Source organism: Hemitrygon akajei, unplaced genomic scaffold, assembly GCF_048418815.1.
Source record: "Hemitrygon akajei unplaced genomic scaffold, sHemAka1.3 Scf000082, whole genome shotgun sequence".
Taxonomy (NCBI): domain Eukaryota; kingdom Metazoa; phylum Chordata; class Chondrichthyes; order Myliobatiformes; family Dasyatidae; genus Hemitrygon; species Hemitrygon akajei.
Window position 1 is genome coordinate 1441801 of NW_027331968.1, and position 20190 is coordinate 1461990.

Here is a 20190-nt window from a genome sequence, read left to right on the forward strand (position 1 = left end):
GTGGAATGCTCTGCCCCAGAAGGCAGTGGAGGCCAAGTCTCTGGATGCAATCAAGAGAGAGTTAGATAGAGCTCTTATAGATAGCGGGGTCAAGGGATATGGGGAGTGGGCAGGAACGGGGTACTGTGTATGATCAGCCATGATCACAGTGAATGGCGGTGCTGGCTAGAAGGGCCGAATTGCCTACTCATGCACCTACTGTCTATTGTGTATTGTCTATTGGATACTATTTATAAGCACTTTACGTATCTTCCAAACTCATAATGCCATCTACGGGTAGCAAGCTCGTCAAATGTAGATTTTTTTTCAATTCACCCATATTTACCCATTAATTAATCTTCTCCCATCCTTGGGAACTCTCTATCAGCACTGTGGAAGTACTGTACATTGACAAAAAAAGGTGTTTAAAAAGTGCTCAAGGACAAATAGGGAATGGCAATACATGCTTTCCATAACTTAATTACATGAATCTGCAACACTAGTGTCATTCATGTTTTTTTTAAAATTAGGACTGATATAAACTTTCAATTTTTGATCACTTTCTACCATTGGTTGTTTGATCAATATAAATAGGAATCAATCACCTTACTATTTTATAAATGTAATTGAAACACTGCAGTCAAAGATCAAAAGTGAAAAGGGGATCAAATCAAAATTAATTATTGTGTGTCAGGGTGCTGAGAAAAAATTGCTGTGTTTTATAGTCAGGTCCATTCAGATTAGAATTGCCTTACACACGAGAAAAGTATTGATAACTTCATTATCACATTTTGATAATGTTGACTCAGATATAGTTGTATCTATGAAAATCAATCGTAACTGATTTGGAAAACAAATGTAACTTAGTACCTTAGATTCTGTGTTCAGACTTCTCCAGCCAAGTTATGAGATCATAATATTCTCTATTATGGTTACATGGGGCTTAGAAAAATAGAGGGCGATGGGTCACCATAGGTAATTTCTAAAGTAAGGACATGTTCGGCTCAGCATTGTAGGCCGAAGGGCCTGTATTGGGCTGTAAGTTTTCTATATATCTATGACTCTGTCGGGGTGTGTGGGGGTCTCACAGTGTGTCAGGACTCTATCGGTGGTGTGTGGGGTCTCACAGTGTGACAGGACCCTGTCAGGCGTGTGTGGGGTCTCCGTTCCATGTATTCGGCTGTGATAGGGAGCACAGGAAAACATTGATTGTGGACATATTTACTTTAGAGAATGTGACAATGGTAGAAATGAAGTTCTTCAATAATCAGGAAGTGTATCTGTTTCATATTCAGAAATGGGTGTGGGAATTTCACTGTCATGTCTGTTCCCTCGGCAAGCAACATGAGGAATAGTAACCACATAGCCATATAACAATTGCAGCATGGAAACAAGTCACCTTGGCCCTTCTAGTCTCTGCCGAATGCTTCCTGTCATCTAATCCCATCGAAATGCACTCAGTCCAAAACCCTCCATTCCTTTCCTGTTCATATACCTATCCAATTTTCTTATTTTTAAATGATAATATCGAACTTGTCTCTACCACTTTTACTGGATGCTCGTTCCACACAGTTACTACTCTCTGAGTAAAGTTCCCCCTCGTGTTACCCCTAAACTTTTGCCCCCTAACTCTCACTCATGTCCTCTTGTTTGAATCTCCCCGACTCTCAATGGAAAAAGCCTATCCACGTCAAATCTATCCATCCCCCTCATAATTTTAAATACCTCTATTAAGTACCCCTCAACTTTCCACGCTCCAAAGAATAAACACCTAACTTGTTCAACCTTTCTCTGTAACTTAGGTGCTGAAACCCAGGTAACATTCTAGTAAATCTCCTGTGTACTCTCTCTATGTTGTTGACATCTTTCCTACAATTCGGTACCAGAACTGTACACAATACTCCAAATTTGGCCTCACCAATGCCTTAAACAATTTTAATATTACATCCCAACTCCTATACTCAATGCTCTGATTTATAAAGGCCAGCATACCAAAAGTTTTCTTCACCACCCTATCCACATTAGATTCCACCTTCAGGGAACTATGCACCATTATACCTGGATCAGTCTGTTCTACTGCATTCCTCAACGCCCTACTATTTACCATGTATGTCCTATTTTGATTAGTCCTACCAAAATTTAGCACCTCACACTTATCCGCATTAAACTCCATCTGCCATCGCTCAGCCCACTCTTCTAACTGGCCTAAATTTTGACACAAGCTTTGAAAACCTACTTCATTATCCACAACGTCACCTATCTTAGTATCATCTGCATACTTTCTAATCCAATTTACCATCCCATCATCCAGATCATTAATGTATATGACAAACAACATTGGACGCAGTACAGATCCCTGAGGCACACCATGAATCACCAGCCTCCAACCTGACAGTTATCCACCAATACTCTCTGGCATCTCCCATCCAGCCACTGTTGAATCCATTTTACTACTTCAATATTAATACCAAACGACTGAAACATCCTAACTAACCTTCCATGTGGAACCTTGTCAAAGGTCTTACTGAAGTAGAAATAGACAACATCCACTGCTTTGCCCTCGTCAACTTTCATAGTACCCTCTTCGAAATATTTAATAAGATTTGTCAAACATGACCTTCTACTGTTCCGAATCAGACCCTGTCTATCCTGATAATTATATATACCACCTCTAAGAATACTTTCCATTAATTTACCCACCACTGACTTCAAACTTACAGGCCAATAATTGCTAGGTTTACTCTTAGAACACTTTTTTAAAAATTGAATCACATGAGCAATATGCCAATCCTCGGGCACCATCCCCATTTCTAATGACATTTGAAATATTTCTGTCTGAGCCCCTATATTTCTACACTAACTTCACTCAAGGTCCTATGGAATATCCTGTCAGGATCCAGAGACTTATCTACTTTTATATTCTTTAAAAGCACCAGTACTTCTTCTTTAATCATCATAGTTTCCATAACTACCTTAATTGTTTCCCTTACCTTCCTCACTTCAATAACCTTCTCCTTAGTGAATACAGAAGAAAAGAAATTGTTCAAAATCTCCCCCATCTCTTTTGGCTCCACACATAGTTGTCCACTTTGATTCTCTAAGGGACCAATTTTATCCCTCACTATCTTTTTGCTATTAATATAACTGTAGAAACCCTTTGGATTCATTTTTACCTTACTTGCCAAAGCAACCTCATATCCTTTTAGCTTTTCTAATTTCTATCTTAAGATTCATTTCACATTCTTTATATTCCTCGAGCACCTCATTTACTCCATGCTGCCTATACTTTTGGATAGGTACATGGTTGTAAGGAGGATGGAGCGATATGGACATGGTGTAAGAAGGAGAGATTATAGTTTGGGTATGTTTGATTTACTTCTTGGCTCTTTTGGCACAATATTATTTGCCTAATGGCTTGTTCCTGTGATATACACTTCAATATTCAATGCACGTTCACTTACCTTTCAGCTCACTGAGAATCTTTAGTAAAAGTTGAGCGGGAATTGGTCGTTGGGAAGGATCACAACCTGATTGAATTTGAACAAATTGAGGAAATCATTTTTTGTAAAATTGGAAAGTGTGCAGTGTTGCGATCCAAATGTAACTTAATCTCTGATAAAATCTCACCATATATCTGTATTTCCTTCAGTATTTTGTCCAACTTTGGGGCACCAATCTGCATTTTCACAAAGGTTTCCCACATCACCCTCCGGGCGCGGGAGCCTTTCTCCATCACCAGGCTCAGGAGGAGTTTAGAACTGTCCGCCCGCTCTCCCTTATCAACGAGATCAGAGATTTTCTGTGAAGAGTAACGGTGAACATATTGGGGACTGACAGATTCACACAGAGAATGAGAAGTAAATGATGTGCTCTGTAACGGGATCAGACTGAGCAGTCACCCGGACGGGTGCTGATCCTGTCTGGACATGGACTGTACATTCTGAGTGCAGAGCACACGGAGGGACATTCACCGTGAACCTGGTCCACCAGTCAATGAGATCCTGGCTGGTCTTCATTGACGTGGCTCCAAATCCATAAATAATTCCTCACCAGATTTGACGGTGTAAAACAGAAATCATAAAATAACGAGCACAGATGAAGAAAGAAGTCAGGAGGGTTTTTATAACAGAGCGAATAGTCGCAGAGAAGTTGCAGAAAAGATGATGCGATTCATCTCCTCAGTCCGCCAGTGTCCAACATGACAGAGGATTACTGGCTGACACCTGATGCCTTTCCTTTGCCTTTCCCAGTGGAGATTTATTCAGTGATTACACATTACAACATGGCAGTATTCCCCGATTCACACTGTTTTCAGTTACAGATTATTATACAATCATCTCCACCCAGAACAGAACACACTCGACCTCCTGTGGCATCCATTAATGATGGCCCGGTTCTCACTGACATTCTGCAGTCACGCTGTACAGTCTTCCCAAGCCAAAACATCCCATCATATTTCTATTTAATATTGCAACCCCAACCACACAACTGTTACGTGCTCAACTCAATCTGAATACTGAGCAGCTACCCACCAGTCCGCGGGGTCTTTTCACCCCTTTCTATCACTGATAATTGTATGTACAGTATTTATTTCCCAGTTATTCCTTCATCCAATTTAATATCCAATAAGTCAGAATTCCGACACCCATCGGTGCTTTGATGTGCGAAAATTCAAACCCATTCTCCTTCCCACTCATCCGATATTCCTCTCCACTGAACTGATTCTAAGCCGTATTTCCATTTAAACTCCTTTATTGCAACCTCATACAATTGCTCCCCTCGCTCTGAACATTCTGCCGCCACCGGTGTATTTACACTTCTTTCAATCATTGCTTCAAATTCACAGTTTTAAGAAATATATATATATACACACATACATATATATTTCTGAAATGTCTTGATGCTTTATTATTCGATGAATCAGAGTTCCAACATCCATCAGTCCTGTGATGTGTGAATTTTCAAACCCATTCTCTCTCCCACTCACCCGATGTTCCTCTCTGCTGAACTGATTCTCGGCCGTTAACGCCAGGCTCACTCTGTGCACCCCTCCTTCCATCGCCTGCTCCAGCCTGTCCCGGTAGAAGTCCGTCAACTGCAGCAGCTGGCAATCCTCCCAGCTTGCCAGGAGCTCGGTGATCACTGTGAAAGAAAATGAGGAACATTAAAGGCATTACCGACCTCCTGTGGGTCAGCAACTTTATCTGGAACCTAAAGATGGGGTTCCAGGTCAACAAACACGGTACGAAATATATAAGGGGGGGGGGGAGACGGGGATAGAAGGAAGGTACTGGAGAGGGAGATGGAGTAGGAGAGTGAGGGGCAGGGGAGAGAGGGAGGGTGGGGAGAAGGAATCAGAGAGCGCGTGGGGGAGACAGCAAGGAGTAGGGGAAAGTGGAGGTGAGTGTGGTAGGGTGACGGGGACAGGGAAGGGGAGTGGTAGGGAAGAAAAGGTTTAAGAGAAGAGTGGGGTCCAGGGAAAAAGGGGCAGGAGGGATAGCAGGAATGGGTGGGAGGGGTTGGAGGGGGATGTGGGATGGGGATAACGGGGGTAGTGTGGAGAGAGGGAGGATGGGTGTGGGGTATCGCTCCTGCGGCTGAAGGCTGCTCTTTCCTGTCCCCAGGAATATACCGTCTTTATTTGGGACCTGTCCTTGGAAAGAACTCTGCTAATTCCTGAGAATAAAGAGAGCCATGAATATCACTCTTTTCCTACTGCCTATCAACACCGCTTTGCTCTGGGTTACTGTCTGCCTGCCTAGTCAACCCCTTCCTCAGCAAATCTCTGGAATATCTCACAAAATGCTGCAGGTACTCAGCATGTCAGGCAGCATCTACGAAGGAGAATGAACAGTAACCGTTTCGGGCCAAGGCCCTTCATCAGACTGGAAATGAGGGGACAAAAATGCTGGATATTGCCACATTACTTTCTATTCCTTATGATCCTGACTCAAAACGTCAAATGTTTATTCCTCTCCATGGATGCTGCCTGACCTGCTGAGTTTCGTCAATATTTTGTGTCTTTGTGTTGCCCAAAGCTTTCAGCATCTGCAGAATGTCTTGTCCTCTGGAGTAACTCGCTATTTTAATGTGCATCACAATCTGTTAGAGGAGCTGGAGCAGATGGTAAATGTACTCCTTCCACGGGTGACTGTGTTTCCCCCAGAGATGTTAACTCTCTCTCTCATCTCTCTGCTCAGTTTTCACACTTTGTGAATTGCCGGTGTTGAATTAAAGCCAGATGCAGAATCAGCAGAGTATTTATAAATTAAAATAATTCGCCAACATACCCGTGTCCTTTCCCGATGTTGACGTCACTGGAACTCCTCCACTGCTCGAACCTTGATCCATTTTGAGGACAGATGTGATCAGTTTTTGCTGCTCTGTAACAAAAAAATAACAGGAGGGTCAAACATTAATTGAGGTTTAAAGGAGAACACTGTTTTGTTTTTAAACTGAGGCAAACACTTCCAAACATCTTGGGCCTGTCCACTGAAGGCTTAACATGGCCTAGTCCACCTGTGCCCATCCACCCACAGTCACCCAATGTCCAGTTCCGCACTCTCCATGGATTGTACACTGGGCCGGGATTCTCCACGGTCTCTACTTCCTATATTGCAGGCAATTCCCTTTTAGGAGCCAATCTTGTGCCCTGGACCGGGAGTGATGTGTCAATGGAATGGTAAGGCAGGTTGAATAGACAGTGCCCATTGTTTTGGCCCTCCTACCACTGGTGGCGTTATGGACAACTGTTACAGCAGAGTGGGTTGGAACATTTCTGCTGACGATGAGACTTCTATTGCTCTCATCACTAGATTATACAGAATTCTCAGTCTCACCTGATTCTCACCGTCTCCTTTCAAGTGAACATCGCCTGGCATTGTATGACAATATGTGACTTGAGTCTATAGAGAAACATTCTGACATCTTAAACAATGCAATCTCACCCATAGCATTGTCCTGAAGCATTATAGTTTTATTTTTCCGGCAGGACTTTTAGAACATTATTAGCACTAGAACTCGGCTATGATTACTTTCTGCATTTCACCTGGCTATTATCAGATAGTTAGTTATATGACACCTTGATAAACACAATGTCGACATTCCATACATCCAAAACAGTCAGTTCGGAAAAATTGTCAATATAATTAAAACAGAATGCTGGAATTATTCAAAAAGACAGAGAGTATGTTAATATTTCAGGTAGAAGACCCTGTATCAGAGCTGAGCCTGTGTGTAGGAGCCATGTATCTGTTCTCTATCAGCATTGCATTCTACGTTGTGTATTGATGATTTTTTTTTGTGGTAACAAGTCACATCAGTGACGGTGTGGTAAATGCAAGGGGAATCAGTTACATATTTCTGCTTTGTTCCATGCAGTACACAGCTGGGGACTGACCGATGTCATATATTTTGTTATTATCCACTCAAATACGATGAATTTATGCTTGGGTACAGTGGAGTTTTATCACTTCAAGATTATATGTTTGTGATTGCTAATAAAGGATGGAATACATATCACCGACGTTTGTAACAATCATTATTGGAGTTGAGGGTGCGTCATGCAAGTATAACAAATCCACGAGGGGGGGGGGTCACCTGCAATGGCAAATCAGCTTGGTTAAATCTCACCGCTACATTCTCAACAGATGTTTCTCAACCTGCCGAGCATCTGAATATTTTGAGATACTGATTATTTTGCTTCAGCATTCACCAGTGAAAAGGACCTTGGCAATTGTGGGGATGACTTACCGCAGACTGAAACACATGAGTGTATGAACTATAAGAAAGAGCATGTGCTGGATCCTTTGAGAGGTATTCAGTTAGATAAGTCACTGGGACTGAACGAGATATACCCCATGCTACTGTAGGAATCGAGGGAGGAGATTGCTAAGCCTCTGACGATGATCGTTGCATCATCAATTAGGTGGGAGAAGTACCAGAGGATTTGAAGGTTGCAAATGTTGCTCTCTTGTTCAAGAAATGGAGTGGAGATAACTCAGGAAATTACAGACCAGTTAGTGTTACTTCAGTAATGGGCAACTTTTGGAGAAGATCCTGAGAGGCAGGGTTTATGAGCATTTGGAGAGACATGGTCTGATTAGGGATAGTCAGCATGGCTTTGCCGAGGGCAGGTCATGCCTTGTAAACCTGATTGAATTCTTTGAGGATGTAACAAAACACATTGATTTACAAGGATGTTGTCTGGATTAGGGAGCATGCCTGATGAGAATAGGTTGAGTGACCTTGGGCTTTTCTTCTTGAAGCGATGGAGGATGAAAGGACACCAGACAGAGGTGTATAAGATGAGAGGCTTTGTTTGTGTCTATAGCCAGAGGCTTTTCCCATGGTTGAAATGCCTAACAAGAGGGAGCATAATATTAAGCTGCTTGGAAGTAGGTACAAGGCGGACCTCGGGGTAAGTTTTTCACACAGAGAGGGGTGGGTGCGTGGAACGCACTGGCAGTGACGGTGGTAGTGGTGGATAAAATTTGGTCTTTTAAAAGACTCTTAGATAGGTACAGGGTGCTTATAAAAATAATGGTCTATGCTGCAAGGAAATTGTAGTCAATCTCTGGAGTAGGTTACACGATTGACACAATATTGCGGGATGAATGGCCTGTAACGTGCTTTAGATTTCCATGTTCTATCTTCTTTACATTTTACCTACTGAGGTGCCAAGATGATCGTCACTAATCAAATCTCACTGAGATTTCCCAGGTCCTATTGAATTTATTGCCAAGTGAGCAAGTACGGGAAGGTACAGATACAGAGAAACACTAGCGTTTGGCAAAATCACAGGCAAGTACATTCAGATAACACACAGAACAGCAATTATACAATTCCGTGTCACTAACAATATGAGCATTCAGTCTCCCACTGTTTACCCACCGAAGTAGTAAATATCTCTGCTCGCCACCACTGTGGGCTCAGACGTTTCCATAGACAAGCCCCACATTTCTTTTTCCCGCTGTCAATGGGCTCCTTCCCCCATCCTGCTCCTTGGTCCCCCACCGGGATAAACAACCTCTCAGACTCCATCCTATCCAACCCCTCACACCATATTTATCCTTTCAGTTAATTCACCCTCCCTCCTCCTCCTGCTGGGTTCCCTCCCTCCCCAGGGAGATGGCATCAATCCAGTGGGCCGAGTGGTCTCCTCCTACCTCTCAGCGATACATCAGACACCGACCGCAGGAGAAGCTTCTTAAACACCCCCAGCTTCCCTCGCAGGGATATTGAAATAATTCAAAAAGTGGGGCATTTACTTTGGGATTTGTTCCGCTTTGACAGGGCGTTGGTAGCGGGAGTATGAGATGTCCTCAGCGAGGGTAATGCCCTCTTCGCTGGTCCATCTCTGCTATTGGGTGTAATCAGTGACTGACATTGCTTCGCACCAATGGAAAGAGGGTAAGTCCTCTCTAGACTGTGGGGTGGGGTGGGTGATTCAGGGAATTGTTACCTTAGCCGGTAAAGCTCAACCGTCTGTTGAAGGCTGCTCAAACATTAATTGAGGTTTAAAGCAGAACACTGTTTTGTTTTTAAACTGAGGTGAACACTTCCAAACATCTTGGGCCTATCCACTGAACACGTGACATGGCCGGATCCACCTGCACCCACCCAACCACAGTCACACAATGTCCATTTCCGCTCTCCATGCATTGTACACTGGAGCAGGATTCTCCATGGTATCTAGTCTCTGTATTGCAGGCAATTCCCTTTTAGGAACCAATCTTGTGTCCTGGACCAGGAGTGTTGCGTCGACGGAATGCCCAGGCAGATTGAGCAGAGAGCGCCCACTGCTTTGCTCCTCCTACCACTGGTGGCGCTGTGGTGAGTACATGGACAAGTGTTACTGCAGTGTGGGCTGAACCATTTCTGCTGACGATGAGACTTCTATTCCTCTCGTCACTGGATTATACAGAATTCTCAGTGACACCTGATTCTCACCGTCTCCTTTCAGGTTATCATCGCCTGGCATTGACACCTATGGCAATATATGATTTGTGTCTATACAGAAACACTCTGACAACCTGAACAATGCAATCTCACACATAGCACCGTGACATCTTGTCCTGAACCACTACAGTTTTTTTCCGGCAGGACTTTGAAACTATTATTAGCACCAAAACTCAGTTAAGATTTCTTTGAGCATATCACCTGGCTATTATCAGATAGTTAGTTATATGACACCTTGTTAAACACAATGTCGACACGCCATACATCCAAAACAGCCAGCTGAGAAAAATCGTCAAAATAAATAAAACAAAATTCTGGAATTATTCAAGACAGAGAGTATGTTAATATTTCAGGTGGAAGACCCTGTATCGGAGCTGAGCCTGTGTGTAGGAGCGATGTATCTGTTCTCTATCAGCATTGTATTCTGCGTTGTGCATTGATAATTTTTTTATGGTAACTATGCATCAGTGGGGGTGTGGTAAATGCTAAGGGAATCAGTTACATATTTCTGCTTTGTTCCATGCAGTACACAGCTGGGGACTGACGGATGTCATATATTTTGTTATTATCCTCTTAAATACGCTGAACTTACACTTGGGTACAGTTCAGTTTCATCGCTTCAAGATTGTATGTTTGCTGATTGCTAATAACGGATCGAATACATATCACCGACATTTGTAACAATTATCATTGGAGCTGAGGGGACGCCATGCAGGTATAACAAATCCGTGGGGTCGCCAGTAACGGCAACTTGCTTTGGTTAAATTTCTCCACTACATTCTCAGCAGATGTTTCTCAATCTGCTGATCAGTTAAAATATTCTGAGGTACTTAATAATGACTTTGCTTCAGTATTCATAAGTGAAAAGAACCTTGGAAATTGTGGGGATGACTTACAGCGGTCTAAAACGCTTGAGTAAATAGACTTTAAGAAAGAGGATGTGCTGGAGCTTTTGAAAGTCATTAAGTTCGATAAGTCGCCAGGACTGGATGAGATATACCCCAGGCTACTCTGGAAACCGAGGGAGGAGGTTGCTGAGCCGCTGTCGATTATCTTTACATCATCAATAGGGACGGGAGAAGTACCAGAGGATTGGAAGGTTGCAAACATTGTTCCCTTGTTCAAGAAAGGGAGTAGAGATAACCCAGGAAATTATAGTCCAGTGAGCCTTACTTCAGTTGTGGGCAAGTTTTGGAGAAGATCCTGAGAGACAGGGTTTAGGACCATTTAGAGAGACATAATCTGCTTAGGGATAGTCAGCATGGCTTTGCCGAGGGCAGGTCATGCCTTATGAACCTGATTGAATTATTTGAAGATGTAACAAAACACATTGATGAGGGTAGAGCAGTGGAAGTACTGTATATGGATTTCTGTAAAAGGTTAGCTAAGGTTCCCCACGGAAAGCTCATTCATAAAATAATGAGGTATGGGATCCAAGGAAACGTTGCTTCATGGATCCAGAACTGGCATGCCGACAGAAGGCAAAGGTTGGTTATAGATGGTTCGTATTCTGCATGGATGATAATGACCGATAGTGTTCCGTTGGGATCTGTTCTGGGACTTGTTCTCATTTTACAACTGACCCGGATGAGGAAGTTGAAGGATCGGTTAGTAAGTTTGCTGATGACACAAAAGTTTTGAGTGTTGTGGATCGTCTGCAGGGTTGTCAGATGTTACACTGCAACGTCGATAGGATGCAGAACTGGGCAGAGAAGTGGCAGATGGAGTTCAATACTGATCAGCGTGAAGTGGTTCATTTCGGTAAATGAAATTTAAAGACAGAATATAATATTAATGGTAAGTCTCTTGGCAATCTGGAGGATCAGTGAGATCTTGGGGTCCGTGTCGATAGAACACTCAAAGCTGCTGCACACGTTGACAGTGTTGATAAGAAAGCATATGGTGTGTTGACATTTATCAGCCATGGAATTGAGTTCAAGAGCGTGAGGTAATGTTACAGATATATAAGACCTTGATTAGACCCCACTTGGGAGTACAGTGTTCATTTCGGTCACCTCACTACAGGAAACTATATGGAAGCGATAGAGAGTGTGCAGAGGAGATTTACAAAGATGTTGTCTGGATTGGGGAGCATGCCTGATGAGAATAGGTTGAGTGACGTTGGCCTTTTCTCCTTGAAGCGATGGAGGATGAGAGGTGACCTGACAGAGGTGTATCAGATGAGAGGGATCTGTTGCATCTATAGCCAGAGGCTTTTTCCGAGGTTTGAAATGGCTAACAAGAGGGAGCATAGTATTAAGCTGCTTGGAAGTAGGTACAAGGGGGACGTCAGGGGTAAGTTCCTCACACAGAGAGTGGTAGGTGTGTGGAATGCTCTGGCAGTGATGGTGTAGAGGCAGATACAATAGAGCATTTTAAGAGACTCTTAAATAGATACATGGAGTTTATAAACATAAAGGGCTGCGCAGCAAGGAAATTGTAGTCAATTTCTAGAGCAGGTTACATGGTCAGCACAAGATTGTGGGCTGAAGGGCCTGTTACGTGCTGTAGATTTCTATGTTCTATGTTCTTTACACTTGACCTACCGCACTGCCAAGATGATGATCACTAGTCAAATCTCACTGAGACTTCTCAGGTCCTGTTGAATTTATTGCCAAGTGCACAAGTACGGGAAGGTGCAGGTACAGAGAAACACGGACGTCTAGCAGCATCACAGGCAAGCACATTCAAATAACAGATGGAACAGATATTATACAATTCTGTGTCACAAGCAATATGAAAATATAGTCTACCAATGTTTGTCCACTAATAAGGTGAATATCTGTGCTCTCCACCACCATGGGCTCACACGTGTCCATAGACGAGCCCCTCATGTCCCTTCTCCAATGTCAATGGGCTCCTTTCCCCATCCTGCTCCTTGATCCCCCACCGGGACAAACAACCACTCAGACTCCATCCTATCCAACCCCTCACACCATATTTATCCTCCCAGTTAATTCCCTCTCCCTCCTTCTTTTGCCGGGATCCCTCCTGCCCCAGGGAATCAGCATCAACTGAAGGGAGCAGGAGATGTTTCCGAAACACCCCCAACTTCCATCGGAGGGAAATAGAAATAATTCAAAAAGTGGGACAATTAGTTTGAGATTTGTTCCGCTTTGATGTGGAGTTCAAGCCCGGAGCGTGAGAAGTGATCAGCAGGCGTAATGCCCCCTCGGATGGCCCATCTCTGCTATTGTGTGTAACCAGTGATTGTCATTGTTTTACACAAATGGGAAGAGTGTAACTCCTCTGTTGACTGTGGGGTGGGCTGGGTGGGTCATTTAATTGTTATCTCAGCCGGTCAAGTTCAACCGTCTCAGCGCCAGTGTGACGTAAGGTACTGCACACACAACGTCAGAGCTTGTTTTCAAAAGCTGTTCAATGGACGTTTTTCATGATTTCAGGGGAACAATGAAGGAAACTTAACAGGTGTCATCCAGTGTTTCTCCTGTTCGGGCAGCGGTGAGGAAGAGGCTGATCCCAGATTTGTGTAAATTGAGCTTCGGCTGCAGTGGAAAAAAGCCGGGACCGAGCTGGACGGCTGGAGAGTACAGGTTGTCTGGTCTTGCGGTTCTGGGTTTAGTTTTGTGCCCGAGCCGAGAGTATGGGATCAATTAGCTGTGGTTCCCCAAGCTGGGAGGGAGGTTGTGGGTGATGTGGATCTGTTTACTTGTGCGCGTGTGGGGTAAATGGGGAGCAGTTGTGGGGCCATTGGCGGGGTGGAGAGAGGTTGGGGATGTGGGTTATCGGACGCAGAGTGACCCAGGAGATGGGTCCCAGGACAAATTAAACCGTAAACAAGGGAGGAGTTGGTCCATTGAATCAGATACTATACGTGACCTTTCAGGAAGCAACAATTCTCTTTTCACATTAATTACTGTCTAATCTTCCTGTTAACATTGTGTTTGTCACAAAGCCCCAGAATCTGGGAACAGCTGAATGGCAGGAAGCAGAGGGTGATGGTGAGAGGCTGTTCATTGGACTCGGGGCCTGTGCCTCGTGATGCTTCCCACGGTTATAGCTATTGTTACTTGTCATCTATATCAATCATTTGGTTGGGAATATATAGGGTGTATGTAGTAAGTTTGAACATGGAACATAGAAATATAGAGCACATTACAGGCCATTCAGCCCACAATGTTCTGCTGACCTTGTAACCCACTCTAAGAACTGTCTGGAATTACCCAACTGCATAACATTGTTTTTCTGAGCTCCATGTACCTATCTGAGAGTCTTTTAAAAGACCCTTTTGTGTCTGCCTCCACCACCGTCGGCAGCAATGCATTCCACACCCACCGCTGTGTGTGGAAAACCTCCCCTGACATCCCCCCCCCCCCCCTCTTCCTGCTTCCAAGCACCTTAAAACTGTGCCCCCTCATGTCAGTCATTTCAGCCCTGGGATGAAAGCCTCTGGCTATCTACATGATCAAAGCATGTCATCATTTTATACACCTCTATCAGGTCATCTCTCATTCTCCGTCACTCCGAGGAGAAAAGGCCGAGCAAGTTTGCAGAGAGTAAGTTCAAAGAATTACTTTCTTGAAATATATTATGTATAAACTCTCCTCTCTGTTTCCATTTCCTCACTCTGAAGTGACCAAAAGCTACTTCACAGGATGCAAGACCTTGAAATGAGCAAACACTGAGGGAATGAGAGTGAATTTAAAGAGCTGGGATACTGACAGCACATCACCAGAACTGGAGTGATTGCAATTGGGTCTGACAGAGGCATAACTGGTACTTCTGGGCACATTCAGTCTCATCCCAACTATTTCTTATCTTCCTTTGTGCAGGTATATAATGTCTAAAGGACCAGTGGCAGAGTAAATGAGACTCACCAAACTTTCTGCTGACTGTATCAATAGAAACCCTGAGTCAGATGGGTTCTCTCCCGTTGATGCTCTCAATCCTCGGGCTGGTTCACTTGTTGCTGTTCCCTCATCTTCAGTTGTGGTTTGCCTCCAGTTGCGGGTTTTTCTTCCAATAAACTTCTCACCGCAGGTCTAACTTTAACCAGAGAGACAATGAAGCACGTTAACAATACAAAGGAGAATAAAACATTACTGCTCAATGTTCCTAAAAATAAGACTCACTGAAACTTAAACATTAAGACAAATATAATGATCTGAGTGAACAAATCTGTAATTGTCCCTCACATGTTACAAAACCTGATATGGGACACAAAGGATCCATCATTCAGTCATGGTAGGACATAAGACACAGGAACGGAATTAGGTGATTCGATCCATCTGATCTGCCCACCACTCAACCATGGCTGATTTTATTCCAACACCATATTCCTGTCTTCCTCCTGTAATCCTGAAGCTACTTGGAACTATCACAAATATATTAATCTCTGCCATAAATATACCCAAATTGCAGCTTCAGCCAATCTCTGTGGCAACAAATTCCACATGTAAAGGGGGTTTCTTCTTTTTCTTTGTTACTGCGTATGTTAATCAAAATGGCTTCTTCGTTTTGTTAAAAGTAGGAATGCTTTTTTGTTGCGAGAGAGTGCTGGAATCTTGTTTGGGTTAAAATTTACTGATAACGAGAATGGTATTCCTTTGTAAGCCAATTGGGATTAATGTTGTTCTTCCTTCTGAGTCTGTAAGCTATTGTTGGCGGGCTTTTGGGGAGTCAGCGCGAGGGGGTGAGAGAGAGAGGACGCGATGCTGTAAGCTGGACGAGGAACGGACCCCAAGGGGGGCTCCGAGGCCAGGATGTTCGGCGAGGAGAGGAGACGAAGATAGATGTGCTTGGTTGACCACTTCGGGTGGTCGTGAGCTGCGAGTCGAGGAGTTCGGAGGGGATCGAATGGTGGCCAGAAGACTTTGTTAATTGAGCTCCAACGGTTGTGCACGAAGTGGTTTGGACTTTGATAAGTTTGGCCTCGGAGAACTCCATTTTCTCTGACCAATAACCGTCGTCCGAATAAACACCCGCACTGGTACCCCAGCTTGTGTGGATGCTGTGTGATGTCCCCGCCTCGCCAAATAAAACAGACAGGACACCATATGTGATTAAATAATTACAATTTATAAAGGTTACTCTAACTAAGTGATTAATAACGATACAGTATAAATGAAGGAAAAGAAAATAAAGAAAAGGCGCCAAACTTATCAAAGTCCAAACCACTTCGTGCACAACCGTTGGAGCTCAATTACTGAAGTCTTCTGGCCACCATTTGATCCCCTCCGAACTCCTCGACTCGCAGCTCACGACCACCCGAAGTGGTCAACCAAGCACATCTATCTTCGTCTCCTCTCCTCGGGGTACCTCCTGGCCTTCGACCCCCGCTTTGGATCCGTTCCTCGCCCAGTTTACAGCATCGCGTCCTCACCCACTCGCGCTGACTCCCCAAAAGCCCGCCAACAATAGCTTACAGACTCAGAAGAAAGAACAACATTAATCCCAATTGGTTTACAAAGGAATACAATTCTCGTTATCAGTAAATTTTAACCCAAACAAGCTTCCAGCACTCTCTCATAACAAAGAAGCGTTCCTACTTTTAACAAAGAAGCCATTTTCATTAACATGCGCATTAACAAAGAAAAATAAGATGCCCCCTTTACACACAGATCAGTCACCCTTTACTTAAGATATTCTCCTTCTCTCAATTTTAAGGGAAAGCATCTTTATTCTGAGACTGGGCTGTCAGTTCCCAGACTCTCCATCTAATGGAAACATCCTCTCCATGTCCACTGTAACCAGGTTTTTCAGCATTTGGTAGATTTCCTCAAACAAGCACCAACACAGCCCCCACTGTCCTTCTGAACTCCATTGAGCACAGGCCCAGAACCATTGACTAACAGACAGGTGACAGTGAGGGGAAATATCCAAAATAGTTTGAACATTGAACCCCTGGGTCCAATTCTATTGCTGCAAACATTTAATGACCTCCTCTCCATGTGAGGGATGGTATAGGAACTCATTCTCACCTCAGATTAGCAGTCATTGCCTCCAAAGGAACCCCAGAAACAAACAGCTGAGACCAGACCAGAAATACTCGCTTAACACCTCATAAGCCGGAGCAGCTCGAGCCCCAGATCCATTTTACCTGGATCAAAATCTGTGATAGGGTCACACGTGCCACTGACCGAACCCAGAATCCTCACACATCGTCCCCACATCAGGGATTCCCCCACAACCAATGTCCAGCAACCCGAGACTTGTGATTCATTGTGGGAGGAGGAACATTCAGCCCCATCTACAGAAGTACTGACCTGGTCAAATCTCAAAATCTGACAGATCCATATTCCCGGAGTCTACACCGCAGGATCACAGTCCAAGCACCAATTTTCCCAGGACTCCCTTGCTGCCGGTAACATGCTGCAGTGTGTAGACCATTCAGAGTTCAAAAACTAACACTCCTGCATCAACCTATGGCAGAATGGGAACCTGATAATCCTCTGACTGGGCCAGATATTGGGCTGGAAAACCTGGGCGCGGGTCACCAGCAGGCAGTGATACGTTTCACACTGTCTCCAGCAGCTAAACTGAAAGCATTTTATCATTATCCGATTGTTAAATGAGATCTTGCCCAGTACAATTGGCCGTTGCATTTCCTGTGGGCTAACAGGAATAACAGGCTTTTCATTTCAAATTGAAATTAAATGCTGGAAACTCGGTACATCAGATTGGATCTGTGGAAAGAGAAACTGTGGAAGACTCACTATCAGAACTGATGTTGCCTGATCTGCTGAACGGTTTCAGCATTTTCTCTTTTTACTTTAAACGATGCACAACTATTGACTGATTACAAGTTGTTTGTGACGGCCTGAACAAAGTTGCACAAATTTAATGCCGACATTCATCAGTTTTCTCTTCATTCCAACACAGGGTTAATACAGTCGACACAATGAATGCTCACAACATCCTCCCCACCCCACTATCAGTCTGTTACATCTGCTCCGGAGGCTGCTAACTCTCAATGAGGGGAAATGACCAGAGAGCGATAAAAATGTGCACCACTCCCTGCAGATCCTGTGGCTGTTCCTGGCAACAGGGAACTTGCTTCTCCAAGCATGACCAAAACAGGAAATAACAGACTCAACTTTAAACACTGAGAGTCTCCGTCTGACAAAGATTAACACAACGGCCATTTGGTAACTTTGAAACTAAAATTGTAGTGACTGTCTTTATCCTTCCTCATTCTGCATTAAATAAATCCTCTGGCAGTTCAGGTAACAAACACAGATTTCAGAAATAACTCGGTAGAAGAGAGGTTGTCGATATTTATCATCGAGGTGGTGGGATGCAGGCTGGACAGAGGTTGAACAAGATGGGCAGGGATTAAGCAGATGGAACGGGTGGGATCAAGAAGGGATCAAGGACGATCACTGACGGTCCTCCAGCAATGCACAGACACTGAACTAACAGTACATTCTGTTAATGACAAAGATAGAACAGGAACTTTGGCATTTACCCTTCTCCCCGAACCAACTTTTATCAACACACCATAGAAAGTATCCACACGTTCGGAGTGAAGGTCTCACAACCCGGACCGACCCCGGTAGGTTTTGTCCAGGAAGCGGGGTGAGATCGCGAGTTCGGGAAAGTTAACGGGACTCACTGCCCAGTATCGTTCGGGACCGGACTCAATACTCACCTCATGGATCTAGTCGGTCTCGCTCCGCAGAGGATCATCCGTTCCACCCCCACCCACCCCCGGCTCCCCGCCCGAGGGGGCGAGGAAACTCTCCCGAGCCGGATCCCGCAGAAAATCCGCCGCACCGTACCCGCTTGAACACAGACAAAGTAAAAAATTCACAGCCCATCCCGGGGATGTGAGCATGCGCAGTGTGCTTATTGCGTCATCAGAGAGGGGGCGGGGCCTCGGAGACAAACACGCAGATGTTGCCGATCTGCAGTAAACCATGATCACGTGACGGTGGAGGGTCTCCCATGTGACCCGGTGATTGTTCCTCGCCCCTCACACGCTGCCCGAAATATCGGCCTCATTTCCTACATTATTTCATATTCACAGCTCTCCCATCTCAGACACGTTTCTGCCCGATCCTCATTTCCTCGATCATGGAATTAGCTTCTATCTTCTGCAGCCCCGTGTTGCCCCAAACACTCACCTCCCACCCTTGTCACTATTTTCACCTTCCCACCTCCCTCTCACCTGGATCCACCTCTCACTCCCCAGCTCTTGCCCCATCCCCACCCCTCACCTCTTTTCTCTGACTATTTCCCGTCCACTCTCAGTCTCGGCCCGAAATGTTGACGGTCCATTTCCCTCCACAGATGCCACCCGACCCACTGAGTTCCTCCGGCAGTTTGTTCTTTGATCTGTATAACCCGTGTCAGTATGGGGAGCGGGTTATAACAACATATCCCAGGTAAAATGTCAACAAAGTAGAAATAATTGTCACTTTGCCCGGACCATTGTCCCCGCTTGCAGGGCAACAGTCTGCCGGTGTTTGCCCCCAATGTGGTGAATCCCTCCGCTCGCCACCACCGTGGGCTCAGACATTTCCACAGATAATACTCTCCTGTCCCCACCGGGACAAACATCCTGTCCGCCCCCTCTCTCACCATCTTTACCCTTTCAATAAAATCCCTCCCTCCCCGGGAAACCGGCATCAAACCGACGGGCCGAGTGGTCTCCTCCTAGTTCTCAGCAATACCTGGCCGCAGGTGACGCTTCACAAAAGTCCCAACTTCCTTCAGAGGGAAATGGAAATAAATCTAAAAATGGGACATTTACTTTAAGATTTGTTCCGCTCTGATGCAGAGTTTGTGCGGGAGCGAGCGATGGATTTAGAGGGGTAAAGCCCTCTCCGCTGGTCCGCTTCCGCTATTGGATGTAACCACTGATTGACATTCCTGCGCACCAATGCGAAGAGCGCAGCGCCTGAAGCATTGGATTTCAGCGGTGGGGGAGGGGATGGTCACGCGATTGGTAGCTCAGCCGTTAAACCGATAAAGCTCGAGCAGAGTAGCGCGTGGGTGATGTAAGACACCGCGCACGTGACGGCAGATCCTCTTCTTTGTGGTGGCGTGTTGGGGAGGCAGCATTAAGAAGAGGGATGCCTCACGTCTTAATAAGCTGGTAAGGAAGGCGGGCTCTGTCGTGGGCAAAGTACTGGAGAGTATAACATCGGTAGCGGAGCGAAGGGCGCTGAGTAGGCTACGGTCAATTATGGAAAACCCTGAACATCCTCTACATAGCACCATCCAGAGACAGAGAAGCAGTTTCAGTGACAGGTTACTGTCGATGCAATGCTCCTCAGACAGGATGAA

At 44.8% G+C, this 20190-nt stretch overlaps 1 protein-coding gene across 2 annotated transcripts in view; it reads right to left on the minus strand.

The window, feature by feature from the left end:
- Positions 1 to 18704, minus strand: part of LOC140722632 (NACHT, LRR and PYD domains-containing protein 3-like) — a 31801-nt gene extending 13097 nt beyond the window's left edge. The window contains exons 1-6 of one of the 2 annotated variants that reach the window (XM_073037337.1): positions 18551 to 18704; positions 14778 to 14942; positions 6270 to 6362; positions 4967 to 5121; positions 3607 to 3778; positions 3441 to 3506 (exon numbers count right to left, since the gene is read on the minus strand). In XM_073037337.1, the coding sequence (XP_072893438.1) occupies positions 3441 to 3506; positions 3607 to 3778; positions 4967 to 5121; positions 6270 to 6330 (454 nt within the window). In that variant the 5' untranslated portion in view covers positions 6331 to 6362; positions 14778 to 14942; positions 18551 to 18704. Of the gene's footprint in view, positions 1 to 3440; positions 3507 to 3606; positions 3779 to 4966; positions 5122 to 6269; positions 6363 to 14777; positions 14947 to 18550 lie in introns of both variants that reach the window. The other variant, XM_073037336.1, reaches the window with a different exon arrangement.
- Positions 18705 to 20190: the final 1486 nt, after the last annotated feature.